General features: G+C 43.1%; 1 protein-coding gene across 1 annotated transcript in view; it reads right to left on the reverse strand.

Annotated features, from left to right (window-relative positions):
- The window catches only part of ATP10B (ATPase phospholipid transporting 10B (putative)), a 385,358-nt gene that overhangs the window by 22,297 nt on the left and 337,114 nt on the right, over window positions 1–25,947 (reverse strand). Inside the window, 5 exon segments of the mRNA XM_070373041.1 lie at window positions 28–228; window positions 12,939–13,064; window positions 14,370–14,446; window positions 16,765–17,080; window positions 23,370–23,554. Coding sequence (XP_070229142.1) covers window positions 28–228; window positions 12,939–13,064; window positions 14,370–14,446; window positions 16,765–17,080; window positions 23,370–23,554 — 905 coding nt within the window.

Below are 25,947 nucleotides of genomic sequence, written 5' to 3' on the forward strand. Positions count from 1 at the left end.
CCCCCTGCCTCTGCCCGGTCCCCTTACCTCAGAGTTCTGGCCGCTCTTGTACAGTTCGGGCAATGCCAAGAGTGTTTCCATAGAGATGTCCTTATCGAGGACTCCGAAGACAAGAGGAGGCAAGGAAGTGAAGAAGAGGTTGAAGAAGATCAGCTGCCAGTAGTCAATCATGGTGGAGCCAGAGAAACCGCAGAAGAACTGGTACCAGAAGAGCAAGTTGACGTAGCACTGTGGGCAGAGAGCATGGCCTTGGAAGTGAGGGCAGCCATCACCAGACACTGCTTAGGAGCTCTGACAAATAGCTGCTCGGACCTGGAGCTTCAATTCCCTCACTTGTTACATGCAGGGTTGTGTAAAGATTAGAGGTAATTCTCATCCTTAGATTCTGCTCTTACTATTACTACTGCTGCTGCTGCTGCTAAGTTGCTTCAGTCGTGTCCGACTCTGTGCGACCCCATAGACGGCAGCCCACTAGGCTCTCCTGTGCCTGGGATTCTCCAGGCAAGAACACTGGAGTGGGTTGCCATTTCCTTCTTTAGGACCTGAAGAGAATTCTATCAACTTGTAAAGTATACTATGGTGGTTTTTGGAGGCAGGGAGGACTGGCTTTGAATCCTCAGTTCTGTCATGCACTAGCTGTGTGACCTAGGACAAATTCTTTAACCTTTCTGAACATCATCTTGCCACCTTTCATATGGGAATAGTAGTATATAGACCATGGCCCGTGAAACCAAAAGGCAGTAAGTAGTTATGATTAGCAGTGCAGTAAGAGGAAAGACTTGACCGTGGGCAGGATGGCTGGTGGGAGGAGGACTTCATGAGGAGGTTGACCTCAAAACCCTTTCCTAATGGTTACACAACTCAGAGGGTGAAGAATAAAATCTTATGCTGAAGTGTTGCTTTATGCTTTCTAAAGATCTTTCCACTAAAGACCTCCTCACTGGAGAAGGGCTGGGTCACAATTATTGTCTAACATATTGTGATGTGGTTTGGTGACTTGACCAAGGTCATGATAACAGCTGGTCCTGGTGTTAGAACTAGAACTCAGCTCCATGTGGCTGAGGCACAGAGGGGTAAAGGGTTTTTAATGTAAGGAATCATTCAGCAGGTCTGTGTTCAAGCTAGTATTCTCATCCCCTAACCACTGGGCCAACATTACTTTTAAGAGGCTCTCTGATTATTATTATGCTACTAGTAGTAATATTAACATTCATATTATTAATACTACAATTATTATTTGAGCTTCTATTTGTGATGGATGTGTGGTAATAGTATATTAGTATACAGCACATTAGGTGGCGCAGTGGTAAAGGATCCACCTGCCAATGCAGGAGATGAAAGAGACAGGAGTTCAGTCCCTGGGTTGGGAAGATTCCCTGGAGAAGGAAATGGCAACTCATTCCAGTATTCTTGCCTGGAAAATTCCATGGACAGAGGAGCCTGGCAAGGTACTGTCAATGGGGTTGTAAAGAGTTGGATATGACTGAGCACACACACAGCACATTAGTAGATATGCAATATACATAATTTGTCCCAACAGCCTAGCAAGATAATGTTATTGCTAATAATATAATAGTACTATATTATGTATTATTAAATAATATTTAACATTACCTATAGACGAGGAATTTGAGGCTCTGAGATACTCACTTGTCCCTTGCCTATGTTCGGAGCTAGGAAGTGGCACAACTAGCCTTCGAGTTTTCAAAGCTTCTTCCTCAACCACTCCAAGCCCTCTTAGTCCCATCTTTGGATAATGCCATAACAATGCTGACCCAGATTCTTCCATCCAAGAAGCGCCATCCTTTGGCTCTCATGCCCAGATGACTAGTGGGGAGTCTGAAGGAGACCCTGGTGCTCTTAGATACCCTAGGCCTTGCATTTCTCTGAGGGCTGGGGTCCCCTCCGTTTCTGCTCCAGGGCTTCAGGTCACCTCTTCCCACTCTAGTCCCGTGATGCTGAAAGGGCTTTTCTGCTATGAGTTTTTGATGAGGTTATTTCTCAGAGAAGGAAGGAGAGGGCTCAATCTGTTTCCTGGGCAGACTCTGAGTCCCCAAAACAACATCACCAACCATTTATGCCCTTGACAGGGTGGCTTTAAGAAGAACCAAAGTGGTAAAGTCTCCTTGATACTAGTGTTTAGCAATCGTATGAGGCTTTGGTTTTTGTCTTTTGGCCCTTTGAGCACCTTGCCTTGCTTCTCCCTCTCCAGCTGACTGCGAAAGACACTCACTCTTAGTTCCATGTACACACAGGTGGCTTGAACGGCTCAGATGGGGTGACTGACTACACTAAGGCTGGAAGTGACCCATCTACAGACAAGGCCAAGAATAGCAATGGCAGCAGTAATAACAAAGACTCCTAAAGCACTTCCTAGGGGCCAGGCTCTGTACTGACCCATTCAGTCCACTTACAAGCCGGATGAGGCAGTCACTGCTATCCTCATTTTACAATTGAGGAAACTGAGCTTTGGAGAGGTCAAGTCATGGGGCTAGGGTTACAGACTAGTAAGTAACAAAGCTGGAGTCCAGACCTAGATGTTCAGGCTAAACAATATGCTGCTAAACAACCAATGGATCACTGAAGAAATCAAAGAGGAAATCAATAGAGACAAATGACAATGAAAACATGATGATGTAGCAAAAGCAGTTCTAAGAGGGAAGTTTATAGCAATACAATCTTATCTTGGGCTTCCAATCTGGTGCAGTGGTAAAGAATCTGCCTACCAATGTAGGAGACATGGGCTCAGTCCCTAGATTGGTAAGATTCCTGGGAGTAGGAAATGTATTCATTTCCACTCTAGTATTCTTGCTTGGGAAATCCCACGGACAGAGGAGCCTGGTGGGCCACAGTCAATGGGGTCCCAAAAAGTTGGACACGACTGAGCACAAACATACACACACAATTTTACCTCAGGAAACAAGAAAAATCACAAAGAAACAACCTAACTTTATGTCCAAAGCAGGTAGAGAAAGAAGAACAAACAAAACCCAAGGATAGTAGAAGGAAAGAAATCTTAGAGTAGAAATAATGAAACAGAAATGAAAACAATAAAAAAGATCAATGAAATGAAAAGCTTGTTCTTTGAAAAGATAAAAAAATTGATAAACCTTTAGCTAGACTCTCAAGAAAAAAAGGGAGGGCTCAAATCAATAAAATTAGAAATGAAAAAGGATACATGTTACAACAGACACCACAGAAACACAAAGGATCATGGAAGACTACTACAAGCAACTATGTGCCAATGAAACGGACAGATTCTTAGAAAGCCACAGTCTCCCAAGATGGCTTCACGGGCGAATCCTATCAAACACTTAGAGAAGAGCTAACACCTATCCTTCTGAACCTGTTCCAAACAATTGGAACACTCCCAAACTCATTCTATGAGATGATCATCACTCTGATACCAAAATCAGACAAAGACACCACCGACACAGATTACAGGCCAATATCACTGATGAACATAGATGCAAAAGTTAAGTCGCTCAGTCATATCTGACTCTTTGTGACCCCGTGGACTGTAGCCCACCAGGCTCCTCCACCCATGGGATTCTCCAGGCAAGAATACTAGAGTGGGTTGCCATTTCCTTCTCCAGGGGATCTTCCCGACCCAGGGATCGAACCCAGGTCTCCCACATTGCAGGCAGAAGCTTTAACCTCTGAGCCACCAGGGAAGCCCTGCTGCTATTGCTGTGAAGTCGCTTCAGTCATGTCTGACTCTGTGCGACCCCATAGACGGCAGTCCACCAGGCTCCCCCATCCCTGGGATTTTCCAGGCAAGAACACTAAAGACGCAAAAATCCTCAACAAAAGACTAGCAAACCAAATCCAACAACACATTAAAAGGATTGTGCACCATGATCAATTGGGATTTATTCCAGGGATGCAAGGATTTTTCAAGATCTGCAAATCAGTGTGTTATAGCACATTAACAAATTGAAGAATAAAAACCATATGATCATCTCAATAGATACAGAAAAGCTTCTGACAAAATTCAACACCCATTTATGATAAAAATTCTCCAGAAAGTGGGCATAAAAGGAACATACCTCAACATAATCCCACACACCTATGGTCAACCTATGACAAAAAAATGCAAGAGTATACAATGCAAAGACAGTCTCTCTAATAAGTGGTGCTGGGAAAACTGGACAACTACATGTAAAAGGATGAGACTAGAACATTCTTTAATACCATATACAAAAATAAACTCAAAATGGTTTAAAGACTTAAATATAAAACATGACACCATAAAACTCCTAGAACAAAACACAGGAAAAGCATTTTCTGACATAAATCATACCAATGTTTTCTTAGGTCAAGGCACTAGAAATAAAAGGAAAACTAAACACCTGGGACCTAATCAAACTTACAGGCTTTTGCACGGTCAAAGAAGCCATAAAACGAAAAGACAACCTATGAACTGAAAGAAAATATTGCAAATGAAGCAACCAACAGGGGATTAATCTCCAAAATATACAAATACATGAAACTCAATATATATTAAAAAAAACAAACCACCCAGTCAAAAACTTGGCAGATATAGACATTTCTCCAAAGAAGACATACAGATGGTCAAAAAGCACAGGAAAAAATGTTCAACATCACTAGTTAGTAGAGAAATGCAAGTCAAAACTATAATAAGGTTTCACCTTATAGCAGTGACTGAGAGACTTCACTTTCACTTTCATAGCAGTCAGAATTGCCATCATCAAAAAGTCTACAAACAATAAAGGCTGGAAAGGGTGTGGAGAAAAGGGAACCTCCAATACTGTTGGTGAGAATGTAAATCAGTACAATTGTTATGGGGCAGAGTATGGAGGTTCCTTAAAAAACTAAAAATAGAGCTTACTGTATGATCCAGCAATCCAGCTCTTGGGTATACATCCAGAGAAAATAACTTGAAAAGATACATGCATTCAATATTCATTGCAGCACAATTTACAATAGCCAAGACATGGAAGCAACCTAAATGTCCATCAACAGATGAATGGATATAGAAGATGAGGTATATATATATACACACAATGCAGTGTTTCCTGCCATAAAAACAATGATATAATGCCATTTGCAGCAACATGGTACTAGAGATAATCATACTAAGTAAAGTCAGAAAGATAAATATCACATAGTATCACTTATATGTGGAACCTAAAAAAATGATACAAATGAACTTATTTACAAAAGAGAAATAGACCTATGGATTTTGAAAACAAATGAAAGGTTATCAAAGGGGAAAGGTAGGGGGAGTTTGGGATTAACATGTACACTCCATATAAAATCCATAATCAACAAGGACCTGTTGTATAGCACAGGGAACTCTGCTCAATAGTCAGCAATATATATGAGAAAATTTGGGAAGGAGTGCATAGGATATATGTATATGTCTGAATCACTGTGTACAACAGAAACTAATGACACAAATTTACATTTATAAACATAATTTAAAATTATAAACATTATAAATCAACTATACTCTAAAATAAAAATTAAAAAGAAATAATCGACTGTATTATTAGATTATCTCGGTGAAGGAGGGCTGAGAGGAGCTACTCCATGTTCAAGGTCAGGAGGGGTGACCTTGTCCAAGGTAAGGAGCAGCAGCTGTGCTTTGCTGGAGCAGCCCTGAAGAGATAGCCCACATCCAAGGTAAGAGAAACTCAAGTGAGATGGTAGGTGTTGCAAGAGGGCATCAGAGGGCAGACACACTGAAACCATAATCACAGAAAACTAGCCAATCTGATCACATGAACCACAGCCTTGTCTAACTCAGTTAAACTAAGCCATGCCGTGTGGGGCCACCCAAGACAGGTGAGTCATGGTGGAGAGGTCTTACAGAATGTGGTCCACTGGAGAAGGGAATGGCGAAGCATTCTTGCCTTGAGAACCCCATAAACAGTATGAAAAGGCAAAATGATAGGATACTGAAAGAGGAACTCCCCAGGTCAGTAGGTGCCCAATATGCTACTGGAGATCAGTGGAGAAATAACTTCAGAAAGAATAAAGGGAAGGAGCCAAAGCAAAAACAATAACCAGTTGTGGATGTGACTGGTGATAGAAGCAAGGTCTGATGCTGTAAAGAGCAATATTGCATAGGAACCTGGAATGTTAGGTCCACGAATCAAGGCATATTGGAAGTGGTCAAACAGGAGATGGCAAGAGTGAACGTTGACATTCTAGGAATCAGCAAACTAAAATGGACTGGAATGGGTGAATTTAACTCAGATGACCATTATATCTACTACTGTGGGCAGAAATCCCTCAGAAGAAATGGAGTAGCCATCATGGTCAACAAAAGAGTCCAAAATGCAGTACTTGAATGCAATCTCCAAAATGACAGAATGATCTCTGTTCATTTCCAAGGCAAACCATTCAATATCATGGTAATCCAAGCCTATGCCCCAACCAGTAACGCTGAAGAAGCTGAAGTTGAATGGTTCTATGAAGACCTACAAGACCTTTTAGAACTAACACCCCAAAAAGATGTCCTTTTCATTATAGGGGCCTGGAATGCAAAAGTAGGAAGTCAAGAAACACCTGGAGAAACAGGCAAATTTGGCCTTGGAATATGGAATGAAGCAGGGCAAAGGCTCATAGAGTTTTGCCAAGAGAACATACTGGTCATAGCAGACACCCTCTTCCAACAACAAAAGAGAAGACTCTACACATGGACATCACCAGATGGTCAACACCAAAGTCAGATTGATTATATTCTTTGCAGCCAAAAATGGAGAAGCTCTATATAGTCAGCAAAAACAAGACCAGGAGCTGACTGTGGCTCAGACCATGAACTCCTTATTGCCAAATTCAGACTAAATTTGAAGAAAGCAGGGAAAACCACTAGACCATTCAGGTATGACCTAAAGAAAATCCCTTATGATTATACAGTGGAAGTGAGAAATAGATTTAAGGGCCTAGATCTGATAAACAGAGTGCCTGATGAACTATGGAATGAGGTTCATGACATTATACAGGAAACAGGGATCAAGACCATCCCCATGGAAAAGAAATGCAAAAAAGCAAAATGGCTGTCTGAGGAGGCCTTACAAATAGCTGTGAAAAGAAGAGAAGTGAAAAAGCAAAGGAGAAAAGGAAAGATATAAGCATCTGAATGCAGAGTTCCAAAGAATAGCAAGAAGAGATAAGAAAGCCTTCCTCAGTGATCAATGCAAAGAAATAGAGGAAAACAACAGAATGGGAAAGACTAGAGATCTCTTCAAGAAAATTAGAGATACCAAAGGGAACATTTCATGCAAAGATGGGCTCGATAAAGGACAGAAATGGTATGGACCTAACAGAAGCAGAAGATATTAAGAAGAGATGGCAAGAATACACAGAAGAACTGTACAAAAAAGATCTTCATGACCCAGATAATCACGATGGTGTGATCACTCACCTAGAGTCAGACATCCTGGAATGTGAAGTCAAGTGGGCCTTAGAAAGCATCAGTACGAACAAAGCTAGTGGAGGTGATGGAATTCCAGTGGAGCTATTTCAAATCCTGAAAGATGATGCTGTGAAAGTGCTGCACTCAATATGCCAGCAAATTTGGGAAGCTCAGCAGTGGCCACGGACTGGAAAAGGTCAGTTTTCATTCCAATCCCAAAGAAAGGCAATGCCAAAGAATGCTCAAACTACCGCACAATTGCACTCATCTCACACACTAGTAAAGTAATGCTCAAAATTCTCCAAGCCAGGCTTCAGCAATACGTGAACCGTGAACTTCCTGATGTTCAAGCTGGTTTTAGAAAAGGCAGAGGAACCAGAGATCAAATTGCCAACATCCGCTGGATCATGGAAAAAGCAAGAGAGTTCCAGAAAAGCATCTATTTCTGCTTTATTGACTATGTCAAAGCCTTTGACTGTGTGGATCACAATAAACTGTGGTAAATTCTGAAAGAGATGGGAATACCAGACCACCTGACCTGCCTCTTGAGAAGTTTGTATGCAGGTCAGGAAGCAACAGTTAGAACTGGACATGGAACAACAGACTGGTTCCAAATAGGAAAAGGAGTACGTCAAGGCTGTATATTGTCACCCTGCTTATTTAAATTATATGCAGAGTACATCATGAGAAACGCTGGACTGGAAGAAACACAAGCTGGAATCAAGATTGCTGGGATAAATATCAACAACCTCAGATATGCAGATGACACCACCCTTATGGCAGAAAGTGAAGAGGAACTAAAAAGCCTCTTGATCACAGTGAAAGAGGAGAGTGAAAAAGTTGGCTTAAAACTCAACATTCAGAAAATGAAGATCATGGCATCTGGTCCCATCACTTCATGGGAAATAGATGGGGAAACAGTGGAAACAGTGTCAGACTTTATTTCTTTGGGCTCCAAAATCACCACAGATGGTGATTGCAGCCATGAAATTAAAAGACGCTTACTCCTTGGAAGGAAACCAACCTAGATAGCATATTCAAAAGCAGAGACATTACTTTGCCAACAAAGGTCCGTCTAGTCAAGGCTATGGTTTTTCCAGTGGTCATGTATGGATGTGAGAGTTGGACTGTGAAGAAAGCTGAGCACTGAAGAATTGATGCTTTTGAACTGTGGTGTTGGAGAAGACTCTTGAGAGTCCCTTGGACTGCAAGGAGATCCAACCAGTCCATCCTAAAGGAGATCAGTCCTGTGTGTTCATTGGAAGGAGTGATACTGAAGCTGAAACTCCAGTACTTTGGCTACCTCATGCGAAGAGTTGACTCATTGGAAAAGGCCCTGATGCTGGGAGGGATTGGGGGCAGGAGGAGAAGGGGACGACAGAGGATGAGATGGCTGGATGGCATCACCGACTGTATGCACATGAGTTTGGGTGAACTCTGGGAGTTGGTGATGGACAGAGAGGCCTGGTGGGCTGCGATTCATGGGGTCACAAAGAGTCAGACATGACTGAGCAACTCAACTGAACTGAACTGAATTTAATATAAAAAACTGAAGCTGTATTAAGTCTAAAAATAAAAGAAAAAATACAAGATTTCTGACCTTTTGTCTTGGACTTTTACTACCATATCATTTTACTTCTCCACCAGGGATTTTCAGTTAGAGACATATGCACAGTACACCCATGGGGCTCAGTGGTAAAGCATCCACCTGCCAATGCAGGAGACACGGGTTTGATCCCTGGGTTGGGAGGACCCCTTGGAGTAGGAAATGCAACCCACTCCAGTATTCTTGCTGGGAAATCCCATGGACAGAGCAGCCTGGCAGGCTACAGTCCATGGGGTCACAGAGAGTCCAACAGGACTGCGCACATGGGCACACCTGCTCAGTGCAGCAGTGCTACTTCCATGGTGTTCACAGACCTGTGTTGATCCAGGAATGTCCATTCCTGGTCCATGATAAAAAACTGAAAGTCAGCTTTTAGACACTTATATAAGCAATATGACCGAGTCATTCATGTCTGTTGAATGTAATAAACAATTTGAAACTGTGTTTAAAAAAATACTCAGCATCTTATTCCAGGTTACAGGTGTGACCAAACTCCTCCCTTTATGTTCCTGATCTACACTCTTATACTTCCTTTATAACTTCCTTACTGCCTTGTGTTTTTTACTGAAAGTCACTTACACTTGGTTTTGGAATTAGATATAACATATGTTATAAAATGATGAGTAAACTTTCTGAAATATTTCCTGTAAGGACTCAGGTTGTCAAACGTCTCCTCCTTGGTTGGGGAATGGAGTAACTCATAGTTGAATCTTGTCTTTCAGGAAATAGCTTAAATGCTATTTTCTTCTGGATTGATTAGGTTAAAGTCTTCTGGCAATATATTCATGGCACCCTGATCTTCCTCTAGGGGAGATACACCAAGAAAATGTTTTAAAAGTTTTCATTTCTTTTCCCCTGTCCCAGTGCTTGTCAAGCTTTAAGGTTCATATGGATCACCCAGGGATCTTTCTGACAATGCAGATTCCAAGGTAGGTGGCCTGGAGTGCAGCCCAAGGATCCCATTTCTAACAAGCATCAATATGATATGAATGCTGCTGATCCAAAAACCACATTTTGAGAAGATTTATTGAAACCAGGAGGTGACAAACTACATTCTGCATGTCAAGTCCAGCCATAAATAAAGTTTTACTGGGACACAGTCACAGTGATTCATTTGCATATTGTCTATAGCAGCTAGAGTGGAGCTGAGTTGGTGTAACAGAGTGACAGAGGCTGTACTTCCACAAAGCAGAAAATATTGATGATTAGACCCTTTGTAGAAAAAGTTTGCTAAGCCCTGACTTAGACCATACACCTCATGAGAGCAGGGAACATGTCTGTCTAGATGTCTGCTCCATATCCAATGCCTGATCGTGTTCCGACACAGCAGCTGTTCAATAATTTTCTGAATAAATGAATTACATCTTGGTAGTTCTATGGTCCTAACACCCAACCTGCAGTTTGAACATGAAAGTGTGTTTCCTTCCCCCACAGGTCATGTTAGGACCTTGCTTGATTCTACTTGCTCTGCCTGGCTGAAATCTCTGCACCCCGAGGGGAGAGTGCTGAACTCCGTGATGGCAGATGGCATGGCTGAGATTGGGTGTCTGCTTTTCCTCCCAAGAAGCTACAGTGCATAATTAATTCATTGTTCACATTTCAGAGCAGGCAGGGTTTTAATCCCCTCTGAAATTGGTTTCGGATGTGGAAGTCATAGTTCTCCACCCTCTAATTGCAAAGGGGAGATAATACGGCATCGGTATTGAAATTTTGAGCACGGCATTGGGCTGGAAATAAATATCATTTAAGCTTTGAAAGCATGGCTGGCTGGAAACGTTTCCTTTTCTATTTCACAAATTTAATGCAGAGAAGTTGTGCTTATTCAAAAGAATGATTCTTTTGGAGACAAGGAGAAAAAAACATTAAATGGGGGCATTTTAAATTCTAAATAAGCAGTCTTTCAAGTCAGATAGAGACTTGTTTGCATAGACTTGTTGAAATCATGGTGCCATCCAGTTTCTCCCATTTACATTATTAGTTGTCATGCTGCTTGTTTACATATACATTGAACTCTGCACAGAAATGCTTATTCCCGAGTCAGGGTAACTATGACGGTGCCTGAAAGCAGGCCTGGGAGAACAGATATATGCCATTTTGTAATTTCTATTGGCCTGATAAGTTTCCCTTCCATCACTCTGGTCTTAATCCTCCCCTTTTCCTTATGCAAACAGGATTCTATTTGGAGTCTCCTGGGAATTATTTAAAGGTCCCTGAACTGGATAATGGGAAACGCAGGCCCTGTTTCCTCACTTAGTAAGGCAGTGCTCTGGCTTCTTCCTATGCCCATTGTTAATCAAGTGCTTTGCAAACAACAACCTCTGACAGTTTTAATACCTCAGCTGGTGTGTGCCTGCTTTGGGCCCTTATCAACAAGACAGAAATACACATTTTTTTAGAGAAACAATAATAGCCCAAATGACTATATAGTGCTACATGCTACCCAGAAGTCTGATGATAAAGCCTCTCGATAATGGTCTCTGAGGACAGAGAGAGTCCTAGGCTCCCCATGTTATTGATGAGGGAGTCAAGGCTCAGAGAAGTTAATTAACTCTTTCAAGTTCACACAGCATATTAGAGTCTGCTGCTGCTAAGTCGCTTCAGTCGTGTCCGACTCTGTGCGACCCCATAGATGGCAGCCCACCAGGCTCCCCCATCCCTGGGATTCTCCAGGCAAGAATTCTGGAGTGGGGTGCCATTTCCTCCTCCAAGGCATGAAAGTGAAAAGTGAAAGTGAAGTCACTCAGTCGTGTCCGACTTGTAGTGACCCCATGGACTGCAGCCCACCAGGCTCCTCCGTCCATGGGATTTTCTAGGCAACAGTACTAGAGTGGGATGCCATTGCCAGACTAAAACCCAGATGATCACTGTACTCAAGTATTTTTGCAAACAGATACTTAAAAAAAATTATTTTTGGCTGTACCACTCAGCACGTGGGATCTCAGTTCTTTGGTCAGGGATTGAACCCATGGAAGTGCAGAGTTTTAATCACTGGGCCACTAAAGAAATGACAAGTCCTGGCTGGGAAGGCTGGCAATGCTGAAGTGATATGTAGGGTCTTGGGTGGAAGCCCAGGATTCCAGCCCTAAACCTTTCTCTTCACTCTCCCAAGAGGCAGAATGGGGCTCTTGCATTGGTCTGTCTCTATCTGGGGAGGAAACCTAAGCTACAAGACACACTAGCTGATCTTCCAATCCTTCCTCCTTGCAGCCAGAAAACAAAGCTCAATTATGGAGTCCCTCTGAGAGTTACAACAGCAGTACCAAAGATAAAAAAGAATGGCTAATGTTAGAGGGTGATCACTACATGCCAATCACTTTCTACACAAGCTGTCATTTCATCTTCATAGCGAGCATGTGAGAAAGCTATCACCATCCCCATTTTTCAGACGGGGAAATGAAGGTATGAAGCCATTACTGAATACAGGAACCTGTATTTGAATCAAATCTGACCTGACTCCAGAGTGCATGCTTGGAACTACTCACAGTACTGCCTATGTGCCATGTGCTTTCCAGACAGCACTGCTAGTCTTTGCAATAACCTCACTGAATAGTACTAGCCCCATTTTATCAAAGAAGAAATTGAGGCCCAGAGAACTGAATTGTCTTGCCCAAGGTTCCCTGGTGGCTCAGATGGTAAAGTGTCTGCCTGCAATGCGGGAGACTTGGGTTCGATCCCTGGGTCGGGAAGATCTCTGGGAGAAGGAAATGGCAACCCACTCCAGTACTCTTGCCTGGAAAATCCCATGGATGGAGGAGCCTGGTAGGCCTCAGTCCATGGGGTTGCAAAGGGTCGAACATGACTGAGGGACTTCATAAGTACAAGGTCACTGAGCTGCTAAGGGGCCGTTGCAGGATTCAAAATCCAGGTCAGCCTGACTCATTCCCTTATGCTGAGATGCTTTGTCTGCCTGGGGGCGGGGTGGGAGGCTGCAGCCGGGCTACTTACCACGTTCTTGTAGAAGTAGTATACCACCATCCTGGCCAGGCGTGAGTAACACCAGTGGCCATGCACAAGCAGCAGCTTCTTGAGGTGTCTGAAGCGGGAGATGGCAAAGTCGCTGGACATGACAGCCTGAGAGGCAGAGCAGACATATCAGCTTCCATCCACCGCTGCTAATGGATCAAAGAGGCTCCCCTGTGGGTGGTGCTCTGTTCTAAGGTTTGCAATAGGTAAGGCCTTCCCTTTGTCACATACAACACCCTTGGATGACTTTTTGGACTCTGACACCCCCCTGCCCCTCCTCTGGGAAATCTGGATTTCACTAGAATCCAAGAAGGGTGGTCAGAAGGGACCAGTGGTCTGGTCTGGCTCTTTCCCTCCTTCCACTTATCCAACAAGCATTTACTATGAACCAGTGTGTGTTGAGCATCATGCTAGGCATGTGATGGTTGACCAGAGACTATGGGCTTCCGTGCAAATTATCCTCAAACCTCTCAATACCCTTGGCCACCTCCTGAGGCAGGCCTTCCACTCCAGTCTCAGGTGGAGCTGCTGGTTGGATAGCTGTTTCTTTCTGCAGAGCCAAAATGTGTCTTCTGCCCTTGGGATGACTTAGAACTAGAAACAGTTCATATTACTTTTCAGAGTAGGAGGTTTGGACATGCCTGGTTATAAATCCTAGTCAGAGTCTTGGTCGAAGTGTTTAACCTCACTCAGCCTCAGTTTCCTCATCAGAAAAAAGTGGAATAACAATCCCTAACACACAGGGTGGTAGTGACTGCTGAAACTGGGATAAAAAATGTGAAGTGCAAATAGAGTGCTAGCCTATGATAGACACTCAAAAAGTGACAGTGTTCGTTCCTCCTCACCAACAAATTTAGGTAACACCTAATGTCTGCGCTGGTGGTGGGAACACAGTTGTTAATGGTTCAGAACTACAAACTGGGGTCTGTCTGAATGGGGAACACAGCAGCTCAAGTTAGCATGCTTGTTCCAGGCTGAATTTTGAGTAATTTTGGTACAAGCAATGTGTAGGTCCATCTAGCCATCACAACTAAAATGGCAATTGAAAATTGTTTTCCAGTTGCTCACAAAGGGTGTTGCAACCTTGATGTGGGTGGCAGTCGCAGGGAGGAAACATGGAATCAGGGGAAACTTAGTTTTTCCTGAATGGCTGGGTACTATTTGGCTTTAGAATACAGGTATAGTCAGCTGTCTGTAGAACGCCAAGCATCCTTTGATCTCTGTTCTGAAGGACTGGCCAGTAGGGATGTGGTGATCGAGGTTATGTATAGGCAGGGAAGCCCCCTGCCTCTCAGATGAAAATTCTGCAAAGATATTTCGGAGTTCCTCCAACACTGAGGGGGAATTCCTTAATTCACCAATAAGGATAAAGGAGAGTAAGAAAGTAACAAGAAGAGTTGAAGGCACTGATACCTGCATGCCTTCCTGTCCAGATATTCCAATCCCAATATCAGCAGCTTGAATCATGCTTACATCATTTGCTCCATCACCTGAAAGGAGAGTAGTCATGAGATCCTGGTCCAGCTGCTGTGAGACAATGAGAAGTTTTATACAAGTGGCTCTAGATAGTCTCCATTTGCACATAATTGAATCCTTTTAATGTTGCTTTGAATAGTCCTCTGGAAAAGCCATTGTTACAGTCACTTAGCCTGAGAGATGTCTTTTCTTCTTTGGACAAAAAATCCTACTTTTCTTTTATTGTTCAACAAATACATGCACACACATGCCACCTTTCATACCAGCGTTGTAAAATGGATTTTTGTGTGATAGAAATGTCCTGTTCTTTATTGTCCAGTTTGAAAACCATTGGCCTCCTATGAACACTGAAATGTGGCTGGTGAACTTCTGTTTAATTTGAAGTGTAACGTTGAATAGCCACATATAGCAGGTGGGAACCATTTTGGACAGCACAGCTCTGTCAATCGTGAGATCTTTTTCACAAGCCTGGCTTTCTCCAATGCCTTATCCTTCAGACTTAAGTTAAGCAAACTTGTCCTGCAAAGGGCCAAATAATAAATATTTTAGGCTTTATGGGCCAAGATGCAATATTGAACAACTGTTCTTTCTGAATGACAAATAGATTTTTATGCATCTTACCAGTAAAAACACAAAATCCATTCTTAGCATCTCTACAGAAATATGCAGTGGGCTGAACTCAGCCTGAGGGCCGCAATTTGTAGACTGAAATGACTTCCTTTCTCTCCTGGCTCCACCTGTTTTTCTAGTAGGGTCTCATAATAGTGTGGAAATATATGATATTATAAAGAATATGCAATTGGGGGAGAGAATTTTCTCCTAATTGTCTGGCAACAAAATTTATTAATCCTAAAAATGTTGCCATTGTAACTAGCTGTTACTCTTCTAAGGATGTTTTCCTTGCTAGCATAGCAATGCATAGTTTTCCTCTTCCCTGTGGCAGAACAAACCTACCCTTTAACCTCTTCTGTTGGCAAGCCAGGGGAAGTAGAGGTGTGGAATCCTATTTTTCGCCCTGCTGGTTTTGTTTCTGCTGTGGTGGCACTGAAGCCAGCCCTTTACTCCAGGGAGTTGATCCTGGGCTATTGCCTTAAATGTGTCTGAAGCTTTTAAGAGGACAATTTAGGGATTAAAATTAGGTTGCAGTTGGTAAAACTCTGCTCCCTGTATTCTTTCTGCCTATCCTCTCCTTTTTTTTTTCTCCTGGTTTTGAACTGCTTTTACCTGAAGACCAAGAGGGGAAAAAACCAAAAACCAACCCCATACCCCAGTGAAAAAACAAAAAACCAACAACAATGTAAAGTAGGTCTCTTATTTGAAATGCCAGGAAAGAAAATTTCTTTCCATATCTGTGTAGGAGGAAGAAAACCTGAACCATCTGTAAGAATGTCCCTAAATTAAAGCAATGTTTACCACGTGCTTGGTATGTGCTGAGTGCAGGATGGAATTAAGTAAGACTGACATTGTCCCTCCATTCAAGGAACTCCTGGTCTCCTGGGCAGCCCATCACCAAGTCATAACAGTGCTGTGGAGCCAGCAGAGTGTACAGTAAAGGAATATTGGTGTGATTAGAGGAGGTTTTACAGAGGAAATGACTTGAGCAAAGGCCAGGAGGTGAGAGAGAGTGAGGATGCTGGAGAATGGTAAGCAGCTTCCTACGGCTGGAACACAAGAGTGCTGAATGTTGGGGCGAGGGAGGTAGCTGGAGAGGTAATGGAATCCAGATCATAAAGATTCTTATAATCCAGGTTTGGATGTTTCTGGAAGGTTTGAAGTAAAGACAGTTTTAATTTCTCTGCTTCAACCACGACTAAAATTTAATCTCCTGTAAGGAATTTTTCCTCAACCTACAAGCCACCATTTATTGAGGGTATGCTTTATGTGAAGTCTTGTATTTAGAAATGAATGTATATACATTCCTTTAAATGTGGGGCAGGCTCCACTTTTAAAATCTCCCCACTAGCCATCAACACTCAGGAGAATATCAAGTCCACAGGCACCGGAGGTGCATGGTATTAGAATTGAAGGGGACATGGTCTGCATCCCAGAATGAAGGGAGCCTGAGTGTATACTGATCTACCTGGATGTTCTGAACTTGGCTTTGGCCTCCTTCCAAGTCCTGACATTTCCTTAGCAGAGAACTTGGGTTCGCTCTCCCATTCTGCTTAGCCTCTGTTTCCACTGCTGTCATGTCTTGATTGTCACTTTGACAGTGCCCTCAGCCTGAGCATCCTGACTGTGACACGGGACCTCCTGGCTCTGGTCCAGGTGTTGGGTCAGAGTGGCCTTGCCCAGTCCCTCACCCCCTCTCCCATCTCTACATGCCAGGTACCTATGGAAAGGGTCATGGCTCTCAGCCTCTCCCGCACCAGCTTGACCAACATGCTCTTCTGCAGCGGGGTGGAGCGGCAGCACAGGACAGAGCGGCAATACCGGGTCAACTCCAGAAATTTCTCCTCCAGTTTTCCCTGGAAAATGGCGTTTAGTGTCTTCCCATCGATGACCAATCCAACATCTGGAGCTGCAGCTCCTGAGGCGGGGGGCGCAGAAGGTAGGCGGAACCCAGAGAGCTTGCTGTCTGGCTTCAGAGGTCCATGAAATTGCTTTACCTCTTCCAGTGCCAAGTTGAGGATGGAGTCACAGGTTTCCTATAAAGAGTATAAAGAGCAGAATAATCAATTTGGTGTTAGTAAGCAACACTGGAAACATAGGTTAAAAGCCTCACTTTATCCTCTGGTAAAAGAGTTATAAAACTCTACTACCATAGAGATGACCTGGGAATCACTCCCTGATTTTGACATTTCTCTGCAGTATTTCAAACAGCATCAGAGCAAGAATAACTTGGAACCACATTTATGGCCCAAAGAGAGAGTGAGCTTGGGAACGAGAGTGAAGATAGCTCAGTAAGATGGGGACTGATACAGTGATGGTATCATTTATAAATGAAACTGATGAGATGGTAAATGATGACAATGTGTCAGGCTGGTATTGGGCTTTTCATTTCTTACAAGTCATTTCCCTTCTTTGTTCCTCAGAACATACCTGTGTGGTAGGTAGGGTGGGTATTAATGACTTTAGCTTAGAGATGAGGAAATTGAAATCCTTAGTAAGTTGTCTAAAGTCATCCAATTTAGTAGTGGAGGCAGATCATTATGATTCAACTTGTGGCTTTGTAATTGAAAAAATACATTGTGTATTTATCATTGGTACTCGTTGAAATTGACCATGTATACCATCCTAAAGGAGATCAGTCCTGGGTGTTCTTTGGAAGGACTGATGCTAAAGCTGAAACTCCAATACTCTGGCCACCTCATGCGAAGAGTTGACTCATTGGAAAAGACCCTGATGCTGGGAGGGATTGGGGGCAGGAGGAGAAGGGGATGACAGAGGATGAAATGGCTGGATGGCATCACCGACTCGATGTATATGAGTTTGTATGAATTCCGGGAGTTGGTGATGAACAGGGAGGCTTGGCGTGCTGCGATTCATGGGGTCGCAAAGAGCTGGACATGACTGAGCTACTGAACTGAACTGAACTGATGAGTCTTATTGGTTTCAAGAAACTTATTTTTTTTTATGTTTATCTTGAAATATGGGGAAGAAGCTATTTTCTCTTATCAATTCTTCTCCATTACTTTTGATTGTATCAAAGATAAAGACAGATTTGGACCTAAACATATCCTTAATACCTCTTTCACTTATGTAAACATCACTTTTAAATAAAGATAGAGAAAAGTTGTGGCAGTCAGCTGGAATACCAATTTTAATGGCATTGTTTTGTTCACAGGGTCTTTATTTAGCAGTGTTCTTTTATCCATGGCAAGAGATGATATTTCATTTATTGTGCTGCTAAAAAATTCTTCTAAAAAGAAATTTTAAAAATTTCAGTCTATTTAAATGAACTTATTAAATAAATAACAGTATAGGTAGTATATGGATTTAGACAAAAATTGTGAAGTTTGTTCTGAAATGGCAAGTTTGAAGACCATTCATCTAGGAGCTTCTAAGACTATTTGGAATAATTTCTTCTGAAGTGAGTAGAACTTCAGTTCATTATTCTGGAGCCTTCCTTTAGGGGATGCTAAACTGAGCATTGCAAGCAATAGGGCATGCATAGGACCCAGAGGAGCCACAGGAAGTAGTTCAGGAGTAGGTGATTACAGCTGAAGCATTTCTCTGGGAAAGAGAGCAAAGCAGTCCTTGCTGGAAGCTGGGGCTAGCACAATTTACATACAGGCATACCTAGGAGGTATTGTGGGTTTGGTTCTAGACTACTGCAATAAAGTGAGTCATGTGAATTTTTTGGTTTCCCAGGCCACATAAAAGTTATGTTTATATTGCAGTCTATTAAGCATACAGTAACATTACATCTAAAAAAGTGTACAGGTATGTACAGAATGAATGTTGTGTCAGCAGGCATGAAAACAAAATTAATCTCATTGTACATCTCCATCAGAGCTCTTGGGTGACCAGGTGCATTGTCAGTGAGTGGTAATATTTTGAAAGGAATCTTTTTTTTTTTTTTTTTTCCTGAGCAGTAGATCTCAATATCGGGCTTAAAATATTCAGTGAACCATGTTGTCCACAGATGTGCTGTCATCTAGTCTTTTGTTATCCCCTTTATGGAGCACAGGTAGAGTAGATCTAACGTAATTTTTAAGGGTTCTATAATTTTTGGAATGGTAAGTGAGCACTGGGTTCAACTTAAAGTCAGGAGACACATTAGTCCAAGAGAGTCAGCCTGTCCTTTGAAGCCAGGCATTGAGTTCTTTCTAACTAGAGTCCTAGACAGCATATTTTCCCCAATATATGGCTGTTTTGTCTACATTGGAAATCTGTTCTTTAGTGTAGCCACCTTCGTTAATGATCTTAGCTAGATCGTCTGGATAACTTGCTGCAGCTTCTACATCAGCGCTCAGTGCTTCACCTTGTACTGTTACATGATGAAGATGACTTCTTTCCTTAAACCTCATGAACCAACCACTGCTAGCTTCAGATTTTTCTTCTGCAGCTTTTTTACCTTTCCTAGCCTTCATAGAATTGAAGAAAGTTAAAGCCTTGCTCTAGCTTAGGCTTTGGCTTAAGGCAATATTGTGGCTGGCTTGATCTCTCCAGATCACTAAAACTCTCTTTATCAGCAATAAGGCTGTTTCTCTTTCTTATCATTTGTGTGTTCACTGGAGTAGCACTTTTAATTTCCTTCAAGAACTTTTCCTTTGCATTCAGAACTTAGCTAACTGTTTGGCACAAGAGGCCTAGCTTTCGGTCTCTCTTGGCTTTCCTCATGCCTTCTTCACTAAGCTTAATCATTTTTAGTGTTTGGTTTAAAGCTAGAGATGTACTTTTCCTCTCACTTAAACACTTGGAGGCCACTGGAAGGTTGTTAACTGGCCTAGTTTCAATACTGTTGTGTCTTAGGGAATAAGGAGGCTTGAAGAGAGGGAGAGAGATGGGGAACAGTTGGATGGTGGAGCACTCGGAACACACACAGTATTTATTAAGTTCACCATCTTATACAGGCATAGTTTGTGGCACCCTAAAACAGCAAGATCACTGATCACAGATCACTATGAAAAATACAGTAATAATGAAAGAGCTTGAAGTACTGTGAGAATTACTAAAATGTGACACAGAGACCCAAAGGGACCAAATGCTTTTGGAAAGAAGGCATTAACAGACTTGCTCAATTCCATGAAACTTCAATTTGTAAAAAACACAGTATCTGTGAAGTGCAATAAAATGAGGTATGCCTGTAAAGTCCTCCAACATATGACTGCAGCAAGTCATTGGAAATAGAAGCTTCAAAATAAAATCTCTGAATGTACTTCCTTCCAATTGTCTATATAATAATCACAATTGTTACCATTCATTTACCATTTAGTATCTGTCAGGTATGGTGACAGGCAGCCTTTAAGACGGTGCTCAATGATCCCGATACCTCCTGATAGTCATGTCCTCCTCTGTGTAATCTCCAACCCTTGATTGTCATTATGACTAATATTTCCTTTCTAATGAAGCAAATTTTGTAAAAGTGATGGGATGTCACTTCCCAGGTCAGTCTATCAAAAGACTGTGGCTACAATTTGGTACTCTTTCCCATTCTCTCTCTTGAATGGCTTACCCTGGGGGAAACCAGCTGCGATGTTGTGAAGCATCTCTATGGAGAGGCTCCTATGGAGAGGAACTGAAGCCTACTTACAATCATGTCCACCAACTTGGGAGGAGGAGGACTCCCCATCCCCAAATGACCCATCCAATTGAACCTTTAGAGGAGCTCACATCCCTGACTGCAGCCTCAAGAGAGACCCTGAACCAGAGGCACCCAGCTAAGCGCTCCTGGACTCCTAACCCATAAACACTGTGGGATAAGAAGTGTCCACTGTTTTCAGCTATTAAGTTTTAGGGTAATTTGTTAACTCATACAAATCCTGTGTTAATAACTATTTTTCTTCTATGATCTTATTTAATCCTCCCAATAGCTTCTGAAATAAAACTTTTTAATTTCCCATCTTACAGATGAGAAGACTGAAGTTTGGTGAAGTATGGTATCTGGACCATAATAAGTCTTCAATATATGTTGTTAGTGATAATAATAATAGTTGCTATTACTAGTTCCTATCTAACACTATAGGTTCCTCTGGTGGCTCAGTGGTAAAGAATCTGCCTGCCAATGCAGGAGACACAAGTTTGATCCCTGGGTCAAGAAGATCCCCTGGAGAAGGGAATGGCAACCACTCGATTATTTTTGCCTGGAGAATTCCATGGACAGAGGAGCCTGGTGGGCTACAGCCCATGGGGTCACAACAGAGTTGGATGGGGCTGAGCGACTAAGCAACAACATCTAATACTATATAGTCCCTTCTAAAATTCCTTGACAGATCAACACTTCCAGTGATGGGTTGATAATTCTCTCATTTTATGGATGAGAACCCTGAAGTTTTGAAAAGTCTCGTAACTTGCTTATAGCTTTAAGATAGAAACAGTAGTCCTAAATCAATGTATATAGAATCAAACAGATTAAAACCATTGGAAAAAATACCTACAGAATATGTAATTACATTAAACTGGGATTTAAATAAGTCAGATTTAGAATTAATTTCCCCCATTTCTGTCTTAACATATCTCTGTTGTTGTTGGTCAGTCATAAGTTGTGTCCAACTCTTTGTGACCCCATGGACTGTAGCACACCAGGCTTTCCTGTCTTTCGCTATCTCCTGGAGTTTGCTCAAACTCATGTCCTTGGAGTCAATGATGCCAGCTCTGTGCTCTCTCTGTACCCACGACTTTTTCAACAGGATGAGAAAGCCTAATCTTTCAGCTTTCTTGGGCCCAGAGGTGTGGGCAGTGCTCAACATTCAGTTACCATCTTGGAGAGTCATGGACATCTTTAAAACGGTTGACAGTGACTGAGCTCAGCTTGGGTGTGACCTGCTGTTTCTTGGGAACTTCGGCTAATTAATCAACAAACATCCTCAGCTTCTTACAGGAAGGCATTGCATTTAACAGAATCCACAGAAAACCACTCCACCCCTCTCAGGAGGACTCACAGGGATGTTGATGTCTTCCTCCTGGAAGTGAAATGATCACTGCAAATGGAATTGCCATTGCAAGCTGGACAGGCAGACATCCACTGTGTTACAGGGATCAAGCACTCAAGCGAGATGCAAATTACTTTCTTTCTTGAGCATAATATTAATGCCAAGATTTCCCTGAGATTATTTTCATCTTGAGAATTCACTGGGGTTTCATCTAATCATAGCATATTTGTGCACCTGACAAGAAAGTAAATGATTTTCCTAATTCATCTTTGGGCCACTTTAGGGTCTCTGGCATTTTTTATTAGGATACACCACTTCTTTTAAAAAAAAATACATGGATTCTTCATTGAATGAAAACGAAACTGAAACCTGTAAGCATCTGTTTTAGGTCCACATCAGCCTCAGGCAAAAGAGAAGGAGTGAGATTCCATCATCCTTCCTGCCTCTCTCTCTCTGTGCTGTTCTCATCTCTCATCTTCCTCCCTCTCTTCATCCTTCTCCCCATGGAATGTTCTAGGTCTCCAGTGCCCTCCACCCACCACCTCCACAACCCAGTGTCTTTCTTGTTCCAACTCCACATCTAATCCAATACTGCTCCCTTTGATAGGGGCAACTGACTCAACACCTACTTCCCATATTCATCAGCCAAGGAGCTAGTGAAATTTTACTTTATTCAGCTTACTTCCTGAAAACAGATTTTTTCTTCCTAAATAGAACAACCACTGCAACTTTAAATACACTTCTTTAGACTTTATACACCCCTCTTTCTCCAAACATTGTTCCCTGCCACTCACAACCTATTAAGGCTGAAAATTGCAATTTTTGAATTTGGCTTATCTTTCTCTCTCTCCCATCCCATCAAAACATACTGGTTTTGTGTACTATTCTCTTCAGATTTCATTCTGTGGCAACCAGTTTGATATTACAAATTGGAGCTGAAAATTTAAACTCAGAACCATGTCAATTTAGTTAGAGTTTTTCAATGGATGAGTTAATCCAAAGTATAAGAAACTAACAACTGAGACTCTGTGAGCAGACAGCCTGGTATGAGGCAAACAGCACTGGCCTGACCAGAGAAGGGCACTCGAGACTTTGTCTATCAGAGACCACACGGTGGCCCTGGGGAGGTGACTCAGCCCCTCTGTAGGCCTCAGTTTTTCACATACAGAATGGGGAGACTGGCGAAGGGTGGGATTCGGTTGCTACTTTGTTTTGCTAGACGAACATAAATAAACCAGTCAACCATGTGTGGGGATGAAGCAGAGGACCAGGGCTGCGTGAGGGCCAAGATTTGGGGGTGGGGTGGTGGTGGTGCTGCCCCTGTGTACCTGTAATCCTGTCTCCTGTTGGCTTAGGTGTCGCTCTGCACTTGGACATCTAGGCTCTACTTTGGCCTCACCTGACTTTCTGTGTTAATGGAGTAAACGGTGTCCGTCTGGTCTAAGAGTCTACAGGCATAGGCGATGTTGACTGCAGTCTCCTGCTTATCTCCAGTCAAGACCCAGAGCTGGATCCCAGCCTCCCGCAGAGCAGCAATGGTGTCTGGAACACCTTCCTGCAGCCGGTCTTCAATCCCAGTGGCTCCTGGAGTGAGGAAAGACAGCATAGCTCACATTTATGTTGGGAAAAGGAGCTGCTTAGGCCCTATCAAACCAGGCAGTGATTATTGATTATCTCCATGTTCTAGGCTGTGCTAAGCACCCAGGGTCCAGCAGTAACAGAGACAGAGCTGGTCCCTACCCTCTCTGCACTCAAAGGCCTGTTGAATAAGGATTTATTACTGAGTGATGTGAGGAGAGAAGCCCAGAGTGCCAGGCAACCATATACCCGGAGACTTGAACTTCATCTAGAAGGTTAGGGGAGGCCTTGCTGAGGAAGAAAAACAAGTGAAAGTGTTAGTCACTCAGTCATGTCCAACTCTTTGCAACCCCACGGTCTGTAGCCCACCAGTCTCCTCTGGCCATGGGATTCTCCAGGCAAGAATACTGGAGTGGGTAACCGTTCCCTTCTCTAGAGGATCTTCCTGACCCAGATTCTTCTGCATTGCAGGCAGATTCTTTACCATCTGAGCCACCAGGGAAGTTGGAAGTGCCATTCAATCTCAGATGTGGAAGATAAACCCTAAAGGTGGGGAAGGAGGAGAATTCCAGGCAGAGAGAGCAGCATGAGTGAAGGTTCAGAGGTCAGAGTTGAAGATGACACAGAAAGGGAGGCAGAGCTGGGTGAGAGATGAGGCAGGGAGGGGAGGTGCTGGGTCATGGACAGCCCGTCAGGGCATGAAGAGATTTGGCATTTACTTGGTAGCAAATTAAAGGGGGTTAAGTTGGAGAGTGATGGACAGTTTTGAATTTTAAAAAGATCATTCTAGAGACTGGATTGGAGGGTGGAGGAAGCAGGATGAAGATCACGGCTAAGAGTCAGAGGAAAGCTGGTGTGGCTGGACCGGCATAGCAGCAATAGGAGTGGAAAGACATGGGGACACTAAAGTCTTTCCTCTGCAAGTGCTCACCACAGAATTAATAGAGCTGGGTTTTTAAAATAATATTCTTAGAGGGAATTAAAGATGTGAATTACATCATTTTTTGAATGGTCTCAAGCTTTGAGCCAACCTTGATGAATATATATACCCAAACATGCAATGGTTGCCAAGTGATTAAGCAAAAATAAATCTGCATTTTAATTGAGATTCGTTTCAGACCACAGACTAATGGCTGTCCATTTCACTCTGGGCAGGAGTGAAGCATGCCGTTTCTTTTAATAATCCCGAGTGACAAAAGGTTGGCAAAGCAGTCATGCTGGATGCATATTGAAAAGATCATTTTGTACTGGGAGAGCCGGTGTGAATGCAATGCAGCTTCTGAATGGCAAGGCAGTTTCTTGATGGCAGGATGAAGTCTCTTCCCGGTCCCTGTCTGCTCTATCCTAAGCCACTGTGAGGGAAGAAAAATAAACCTCTCCATCCTGAAATGGGCCCATTTTGTATTTCAGGCCCAAGTGCACTGGAGAACAATCCCATGAAAAATGATGCCTGACCCTCATCTTTTCCTCCAAGCATTAACCTGGAAGGTGAGAGACTGAAGCTGATGTGTATTACAGGGAAGAAGAGTGAAGGAAAGAGGAGGAAAAACACATTTAGTGGTGTGAGAGAGAAAATGAAACAGGTGGTGAGAGGCTTTCTCAGCCAGGGAAGCCGACAGGTCCTAACACATGTGTTCTCTTTTATGCCGAACTGGCTTAGGGGTGCTTCTCACGAGCGGGGGCCAGAAGGCTCCCCTGGAACAAGGGGAAAGGTGTGCAGGAGTCAGGGGCCCTAACGGGATGACATTCTGGTGGTGGCCTGGTGTGCTGGATGGAGCTGTCTGCACTAGCTACCCCCTGGTTCCTGTTAGAGTGAGTTCTCCAGGCCAGCTTTCCAGGGAGCCTCGTGAGACAGCAGACAAAGGCCTCTGCAGTCCAAACAGGAAACAAAAGGCTGAAGGAGGTATGGTGCAAAACTGCCTCCCCTAGCTCACTACTCACCCCACTAAATCTTGCTGCTATGTTTTAAGTATAAAGAGATTTTACCATCTTCTTACAGGAACACCCAAGGTCTCCCCCTCCACCCTGGCCTGGCTGAGTTAGGTGGAGTGTGATTTATCCAGAGGAGGCAGAGAGGCTCAGAGGGGTGCGGGGAAGTGTCCTTGGGCACACAGAGCCAAGATGTGGCCTTCATCCCCAGGGCAGCACTGCCTCCCACAGGAGGCTGTTGCCCTGTGGCCACACGGCCAGGATGTGCATGCTGCGCAGGCATCACCTTTCCTAGATCTTGTTCCCAAGCTGTGAGGAGACGAATCTGAAAAAGAAAGCCTCCTCCTTCTCCCTTGGCAACGCTTTTCCTTCAACAGAAATCCATCGCTGTCTCTTAGCTGGTGCTTTTCATATTTCCCCCAGGGTAGCCATCTAATTTCTATACAGCAGCAGTCAGAGTGATTTTTGTA

The sequence above is a fragment of the Bos mutus genome, chromosome 7, assembly GCF_027580195.1.
Source record: "Bos mutus isolate GX-2022 chromosome 7, NWIPB_WYAK_1.1, whole genome shotgun sequence".
Taxonomy (NCBI): Eukaryota; Metazoa; Chordata; class Mammalia; order Artiodactyla; family Bovidae; genus Bos; species Bos mutus.